This window comes from Protopterus annectens, chromosome 10.part0 (genome assembly GCF_019279795.1).
Source record: "Protopterus annectens isolate FY-2018-M chromosome 10.part0, PAN1.0, whole genome shotgun sequence".
Taxonomy (NCBI): domain Eukaryota; kingdom Metazoa; phylum Chordata; order Ceratodontiformes; family Protopteridae; genus Protopterus; species Protopterus annectens.
Window position 1 is genome coordinate 521454375 of NC_056744.1, and position 8769 is coordinate 521463143.

The 8769-nt window shown below is 38.2% G+C and overlaps 1 protein-coding gene across 1 annotated transcript in view; it reads right to left on the reverse strand.

The window, feature by feature from the left end:
• Positions 1–4616, reverse strand: part of LOC122813204 (voltage-dependent R-type calcium channel subunit alpha-1E-like) — a 4399719-nt gene extending 4395103 nt beyond the window's left edge. Inside the window, exon 1 of the mRNA XM_044085387.1 lies at positions 4350–4616. Coding sequence (XP_043941322.1) covers positions 4350–4615 — 266 coding nt within the window. The 5' untranslated portion in view covers position 4616. The remainder of the gene's footprint in view (positions 1–4349) is intronic.
• Positions 4617–8769: the final 4153 nt, after the last annotated feature.

Genomic DNA, 8769 nt, shown 5'->3' on the forward strand with positions numbered 1-8769 from the left:
ATGAATATGGACACTCCTCCTCCTTTAGTGTTTTGGCCCAGGTTAGGTGGCCAGAAAGTGTGGCTAGAATTATAGCCTGGTAATGCAGGGGTGCTCTCTGGAGCCTTGAACCAGATCTCTGTTACTGCACAGATGTTGATGTTCCCATATTAAGGAGTGCTTCGAGTGAGTGCATTTTAAGGTTTAGACTTTGAGCATTAAGTAGCATTACCCTCAGATTTTGCTTGCTTGTACCTGCTATGGTGGTGGGTTTGCCATTTGAACCTTGCCTAAAAAAGGCATTATTGGGGTAGCAAGAGCCTTAGCCAGCATCCGGAATCCCAGGGGTGATAGATGCAGGCCATCTCTGGTAAGGCATCGTGGTCTGTCGATCATGTCGTCCCAAGCAGACAGATACTGGATTCCCTCTGAATGCTCCTCGAATTTCTTTTCCTCCCATAGTCTCGTAGTACCTACTGTACTGTTTTTCTGCATCTTACACTACTATTTTTACAACCCTTCCTGTTAATATTTCTTTAATCCAACCATGTACAGTTATACTGTACTGATGTGCAAAGTTGAAAATGGTTTGCTTAGTTATTGTTTTGATTTATTTTGTGTTGTATCATTTTTTCGCATTGACTTATTCTTGTGTGTTCAGTTGTTTTCCAGAGACAGAACCTGAAAAATAGTGACTGATGCTTAACCTTCTCCCCAGTTAACAAGTTCAGATAGACAGATTAATGAAAAAATAAAACAAATACACTTTGAGCAATATTGCTCACGCTTTGTATTATTTTATATGTATTTGTACTTGTACGTTTATTTTTATTGGATTGCTATCTTTACTGTAATCTGTTTCATGGAGCTTTTCTCCCTGGGCCTCCACTGAAAATGGGCTCTCTGGGCCCAGTGGACTTCCATGGTAATCAAACTGGAAATAAATAATAAATGTTTCTATTAGGGCTGGGTATGTGCTTCTCTTGAAGGTAGAAAGTGCAGTATATATCAAAGGTATATCTTTCTTGAGCTACTATTATTTAAAATGTAGAAATCAAATAAAATTATCTGGAAAAGTGAGCTGCCCTGTTACTAGGTTTGCACTACCTCCACTTACAAATGCATGCTTAAATGCAGTGGTATACATTACATAACCATATAGCTGTGTATATGTTTTTTTTTAATTTTACAATGACCATCTAATTGCACTTACTAGCTGAGTGCTATGAATTGCTTTTCTCAAAAGCATACTAACAAATTTTAATTAATTTCAAGGTTATCACCTTATATCAGTAGGTATTACTAGCAGCTTACTTAGGCCAATAAGCTGATCAGTTCTGTGCTACTTGGTCCACAACAAATAGTAGGCTCATAGACTCATAGATAGTAGGTTCATAGACTAGCACTAAGCTAACTGAAATGTGGGCCATTTTAAGCCTAACCACTGCCCCATATGAGAATGAAACCCTGCACCTTGTGTCTACAAGGTAAATACTTTAACCATTATGCTAAGCTCCTACCCTATAACTGAAGTGCTGCACTCCTGAGTGTGTTGTCCTTCAGACAAGATGTTAAACTGTGACTCCATCTGTGCATAGGTAAGTATTAGGTCAGTTGTTCTTTGGGGAAATTTTAAGCTTAGTTAATTTCCCTAAGATGAGGATCAAACCTTGTTCCTTTTGCGTGTGAGGGAGATACCTTAACCATTATGCCACCTGGCAGCCTCACTATATGTTAGAATCATGTATTTTATTGTTTTTTTTTAAACAGCTTATGTAAAATATAAGTCTTTTGTCCGGTAAGCATCTGAAAGTAATCTATGCATTATGTTTCTTTTTTTCAGGGTGGGTAAAACTGACACTGAAATAGCCAGTAGAAACCAGCAAGACTGCAATTTCTACAATGCAGTCTGTTCACTTTTAGAAAGCATGTATTACTTCTCCTCAAAGTCATTATTATAAAAGACTGTTTTCTGACTTCTGGCCTAAAAATGCATTTTGGTACAAGAGTAAGATTTTCATATTTTCATTATTTCAAGTACTGTACCATACAAAATTACATTTAGTTTTCTTAACTTCCAGATGCAGTTGTTCATTTTTGTTTGAAGAATGGACTACAGTTTAATGATATTTGCAGTACCACTCCTTTAAAGAGTCAAAGGAATATGTCGAAACCTCTTTGGGGATATGTCTTCTTATACTCAGACTCTAAAAAGAGTGCACATCAGTCAACAATGGACCACAACTAACCTGAAAATATTTAAAAATAAAGGAATAAGCAGTTATGAATCTAATTACAACATATCATAATTATGCAGCCAAAAATGTCTTAGAATTATTTTACTGATTTTTAACTTTCCAGTCACACACCATGAACACCCTGAAATTCTCGTCTTTATAGGAAAAATGTTCCCCTCCCCTCACTGTTTGTATTGACATTAAGACTAAACCGTGAATTATTTATTTATTTATTTATTTATTTTTTTTTTTTTTTGAGAAAACAACACTCCATACGAATCAAAAACATTTTAGCAATGAACAGAAATCTGGGTTTTCTCCAACAGCAAATAACAGTACAGAATCTCCTTTTCTAAACTGATATGTGGGGCATTTAGAGTATATGCTGGCTGTAAATACCTAGGACTACAAATGATTCCCTTGGGAAGCAGTCTGCAAACAAATGAAGGTTTATCAGCCACTTCACAGAAAAAATTATGTACATGGGATACTGAAGCAATGTTTTAGGCAATTAACTGTATAAAAATCTAATCAAAATTGTACACCTTACGGTACTGCTAGAACTTGCATAACTCACAAGTATACCTCATTTTGAGTTGCTCATTTGGGGTCCTAAAAAGTTTATGTTTCTGGAAGTCCCACATTGAAAGGGTCTATCACACATTCAGTGTTAGCACATTTTTAACACTTATCAGTGGTAAACAAAACTAAATCATCTTATTTCATTAAATGACCTATTATACAAGTAAAAATATCACATTTTAACCATCCTCTGAGCTTCCTAGTCTCCCACGTTTTGCCCATTTGTTTCACATTATGAGAGACAGTGTTCCTCCTTTTAGAAATTGAAGGTTGAGAGCTATAGCTATAAGTGACATTAAAGGCAATTATAGATATATAAAATAAATTAATTAAACAAATCAAATGCTGCATTTGTAATGAAATAGTCCCCGCCCCCAAAAAAGCACCACAATATAAAGTCCTTTCTACGAATCTACTGAAAAAAAATCCCTCGTGGCGTGTGTGTACCATAGCTCTCAACCTCCCATCTCCAAAATGAAGAACACTGGCCCTCATAATGTGGAACAAATGGGCAAAATGTGCAACACATACTAATGGCTTCAACTAGGAAGGCCATAGGATGGTTAAAATATGCTGGTTTTACTTATAAAGAAGTAAGATCTTTTAATGGACTAATATAATTAATTTCTATTTACCATGGATTTCACTTAAAACAATTGCCTAACACTGAATGTGTGACAGAGTCTTTCAATGACGAACTTTGAGGAACATGATCTTTTTAAGACCCCAAATGAGGTACGTTCCTCATAATGAGGTACACTTGAGAGGTATGCGCGCGCACGCGACAGTACCTGCATACTTCTGAACGTGTGTGTGTGTGTGTGTGTGTCTATCTATCTACAAAAGGAGGTGCAGTTGTAGAGGTGCAGTCAGACGCAGGCTCACGCACTCCTATGTGTAAGAGAGAGAGGTTACCTTAGTACAGGCTCGGACCCACACATTATATATTTGCATACCTGTACTCGTTTAATTATAAGGCTTGAATTATTTCGATACAGTAAGATGACAGTGGAACATTGGTCTTGCAGCAGACTAATGTTAAAAACAAGTAACCTTTTGCATAATTTTCTTTCAGAAATCTTGAATTAAAGCCTGTGGTGCAATGAACTTTCAAAATGGAACGAATTTCTGAAGAAATGTGAAACTGCTACTGGTTAAGTTTAATGTATTTTTGTTATAAGACACACCCTCACAATGGTCTCGACCCTTGCTGCAGTTTTCCCCGCCCCGCTAATTTTCAAATAAATTCCACTCGTAGGAGGTTCTTCTGTTGCCACCTGCATCAATTCACTACAATGTGTTACTCAAATAATAAGCCCTTCACCAAGGAAACCGTTGTAAGGAATCACTGCCAACAGTCCCCCGACTGGAAAATAAAATGATTTCTCTTTGCTCAGTGTGCACGGTTTTGTCAAAAAAGACAGGTGTTTAGTGTTTCTGATTTGCAACCTTGCATCTAGAATATTCATTTAAATAAGCATGCACTACATTGTTGCATTAACTTAAAAAAGAATGGAGATACATACATCTCATTAAGCAGGTAAAGGATATGGCCAATCAATGATCTTCTTCGCGTACTTCCTGACAATATTGTCTTCTCCAAAAATAAATAAGGATCGGTTGACTGTGAAACAATTTTGCCTGACGGGGTTAGGGTTGTATAATGCCATAGTCCGAGCTCGCTGGGCTTTGGATTGCTTGTAATTGACCTGGGTTCCCCCAGCAGGCTGTGGCGGTGCCTGGCGGTTTCTGCCGCGCTCGGAGCCTCCATCCCCGGATCCCATTCTGCCGGCCACCACCTCCCCGAAGCGAGCCATCCTGCAAAATACAAAAGGAAAGGAAGGAAAAAGTAGTGTTTCAAAGGTGAACCATTAAATGAAATGTACATTCAGTGCATGGGTGCGATTGTGTAGAAAGCTCTAACCCATTAAGATTATTGTTCATTCATTCACCTGGAAGTCTCCCCTCAAAGTTGCAGTAAAATGTGATTGTGAACAAATTAGGAAAATAATAAAAAGTTAGACTGAATTAAAAGAAAAGTCATATAGCTCTTCGTCAACTGTATTCCAACATGCATCATCTGGCCTTACAACAGTATACAAATGCACCGTGATTACGGTAGTGATAAAAAAGTATTCCGCCTGTACACTTTCAAATACTGAACTAATGATGATAGGCTTTTAAAAACTATACAAAATGCACCTCATCCAAAACACACACACTCAGGAAGAGCACAATAATATCATCTCGGAAACTAGAATAATGGTACTGTGGCTGTGACACAATTAGACATTCACAATGCCGACAGCAGCAACCAAAGGAAATGCACAAAAATGCTTTTACATTTTTGGTTGTCAAGTCCAGTTTTTTCAGTACAGCTCCTGGTTAGCAGTTAACAGGTCCTTCCCAGCAGAACAACAAATCCAGGGTTAAGATGGCATAATAGATTTTAGTCACACCTTCCCATCTTCTAGTACTTCGATCAGTGTTTGCCTTATTTATTATTGTTAATATGTTTTTTATAAATTAAAATGCCATTATTGCAGTCACTGCTTACAGAAGACTAGTGCAGTTAAAAAATCCCGTGCGAAAACTGAAGAGCAAAACTAAAAACAGCCCGTATTTCCACACCAAACCAGGTTACGAGTAAAAAAGCATTCAGAATGTGAAACTGAAATAACGAATTTATTCTAGCAGCACTTCTATAATCCAAGGTTGGCAGATTTGTCTGCCCCACAGCTCATAGCTGTCACATTATATCCACTGAGAAAATCTCACGTTTTGATGAAAACCTGGGCTTACGGTGACTCGGAGAACTGCCTTTATCCTAATTTGATGCGCCTGTTGGCATTGATTCCCTCATACTTGTTTGTGGCAGGTGGCTAACGCAACAGTGTTGACATCTAAACATCCCAGAGCAAAGCGAATGCACTTCTCTCCCGTTCTGCCATTGGGTGTGTGTGCGCGCGTGTGTGTGTGAGACAGTGTGTTGGAGGGTTTGTGTGTGTGTGTGTGTGTGTGTGTGTGTGTGAGTGTGGTAGGTATGCGCGTGTGTCGCTCGCGCTCCATCATAAACACTCATACACTTGCACGCAATCACAAATCTTAATGCAATCCAATTTAACCAGTTCCTTTTTTTCTTAAAAGTAAGGCGTAGCTGAAGACACCATGGAGCCTTTACACGTTTTCAGCTATCAGTATGTATTTTGTACAGTCTACAGCAGCGCGAGGCTGCCTCATTCCTGAGTCTGCAGTTCATATAGAAAGTGATGAAGAAGAGTTCTTTCTGTACTACAAGTAGATGCAACTACAAAACGGGCATTTTGATCATTTTTTTGTACTGTTATCTGCTAATATTTGTATACCCCAAATTAGAATGCATCTCTGTTAAATACTTGAACTTCGGCATGTTCTCAAAGCATCATACATGTCGGTTCATGCTCTGGTAACAAGAGTTTAAACACTCCAAGGAGGGTACTTCGGGTTGCCGTGAGGACTGTAACCCCCCCCCCCCCCAAAAAAAAAAAAGTATCAAAACTTAAATAAGCAAATGGTATCAATAGTAGTATCTGCACGATAATTTATTAACTAGAATAAAAAAAAAACATGATTATATTCATAAAAATAGCAAGCACTATGGCATGGAGGAAAAACTGGGAGACTCATATAATAAGCAGGATCCTGACCTCACAAAACATGGCAACATGATTTAGAAAAAAAAAAGTTAATTGGCTTTTAATAAATGGCTTAATAGCTTCTGTCTATCAAGGTATATTCACTGTGTATTGTCATGGAGACCAAGAGATGGCCTTGTTCCCTACTCTTGGGCATAGCCGGCTTTAGGTACCAGCAAACCCTGCAGTTGCTGGGGGCCCCTTGTTCCTGGGGGCCCCCAACCACAGCAAGTTATTTTATCTTGATATTTTGTAACATGTCTGTCAAACCAAAAAAGGCTAATACAACAATCTAATGTATCCGCGGTGGTACAGCGGTAGCGTTGTTGCCTCACAACAAGAGGTTCTCCTCTTCGATTTTTGGCTGGAGTGCCTTCTGTCCAGAGTCTGCATGTCCTCCCCGCGGTCGAGTGGCCTCCGAAAGATGGACGTGCCTTTGCTGAAAGTTGGGCATCGGGCTGGCAACTCAGCACCATAAAAATCGACTGCCAATCACTAGCGGACCGGAGTTCCGCTGTGGCGACCCCTAACTGGGAAAAGCCGAAAAGACAAACAACAACAATCTTGTATAATTAATAAACCAGATGGGTAATAACTCTTATATCTCATTTAAAATTCAAATTTATCTCTGGTTATATTAACAGTGTTTTATCAAGCAACAGGCTTCACAATTCCATTAAATATTTCACCACTAACATAGTCTCCCTAGCTTAGTTAAACCCTACTGGTGGATGTTCTTTCCACTAAAATTAACATCATAGACATCTTTAGGTACCTGGAATACCTGTATTTGCAGGGGGTTCCTTAATTATCTTTGGCCATGCAGGGGGGGGGGGGCACAAAAGCTGTTGCTGATTGGGGAGAAATGAAGAAGAAAAAATGTATTAATTTCCTTATTATGCTCTTTAACCTGAACAGGGCTGTGATACCACCACAATAGGATAAAGCTGATGAACATGAGCAGGGTAAGCACTAGACAGATCAATAGCCCAGAGTGACTGATCTCAGTGTAAACCTTGGATTTTAAGAAGAGCTGATACTTTCAATTTTCAGGGATGATTTTTCTCTTTCTGGAAGTTTTATAAATACTGGGCAGAACACCAAATACTATAACTCAACTTCTTTGCTGAAGAATTCAGCAAGTGCCATAAATAATAGCAGAATAAAGGCTCAAAATCAAAAAACATGTCAAATATTATTCTGATTCACTTAAAAAGTTAATTGAATAATGCCTTTTGCATCAACATGCATTATTTGGACAATAAGAACTATAAAACTCTGTCTGGCTTTATTGATTGTATGTAATCCTGAATGATTTATAAGCGAATCAAACTTTTTATGATGGACAGAGCAAAATTATGAGCAAAATGTGTGAAATCATGGACAGTGACAGGTTTGCATTACTCCTCAATGAGGTAAATAAAATTACTTAATACCTGCTGCTGTCTGGTAATGCTAAACATCAGTCACTGATCTGGTGTGGCAGTACCAGTGTTGTGCAATGTATAAAAGTATGAAAATGGTATTTTGGCTTGTGTGTGTCTAAAAATATCACTGATTTTTATTTTTGTACACACCAAATAAAGCAAGGGCATATACATTATTCTATTGGGTATCAGTAAAAAATGCATATGACAAGTAATTTTATTTATTTATTTGACTTTTGTTAACTTGGAAAGTCTGACTGGGTCAAAAACCCATTTTCAGCGGAGGCCCAGGCAGAAAGGCTCCACAACAGTAAAACATCAAGAACATTATATTTAATTTTCAAAGGTATGGCATAAAACATATCACAGAAAATTTAGATACTTAGATCTTCTAGAGGTTCGGTGGCCCCCACTCCCCAGACTGTATAAATGGATTGAAGGAGCTCCCTTAATCATCCTTGACTGTGTGGGGGCCCCACAATAGCTGTTGGTTGGAGAAAAATGTATTAATTTCCTGATTATACTCTTTAACCTGAATAGAGCTATGATATGACCATGTTAAGATAAAGCTCATAATTACCTCTGCTCTCCTATTCTTCAACCAGCCCTGCTCAGATGTGTGTGTTTACAAAAAGCTGCTGTAGGTTATATTGGGGGGGGGGTGGTGATTGTGTGGATTTTGCTTCTTTAATTTTCATCACAGTTAAACTTTACAGGTGTGTACAGGAGGTCATTATAGCTTGTTTTTGGGTTGAAGACAGTGTAGTCATTGTTTCTTTTACTTTTCTTGTAGACATCAGAAGTGTACAAAGAGTATAGCTTGTATAGGGCAGCATACTGTGTAGGAATGACAAAGTAGAGTACATTACT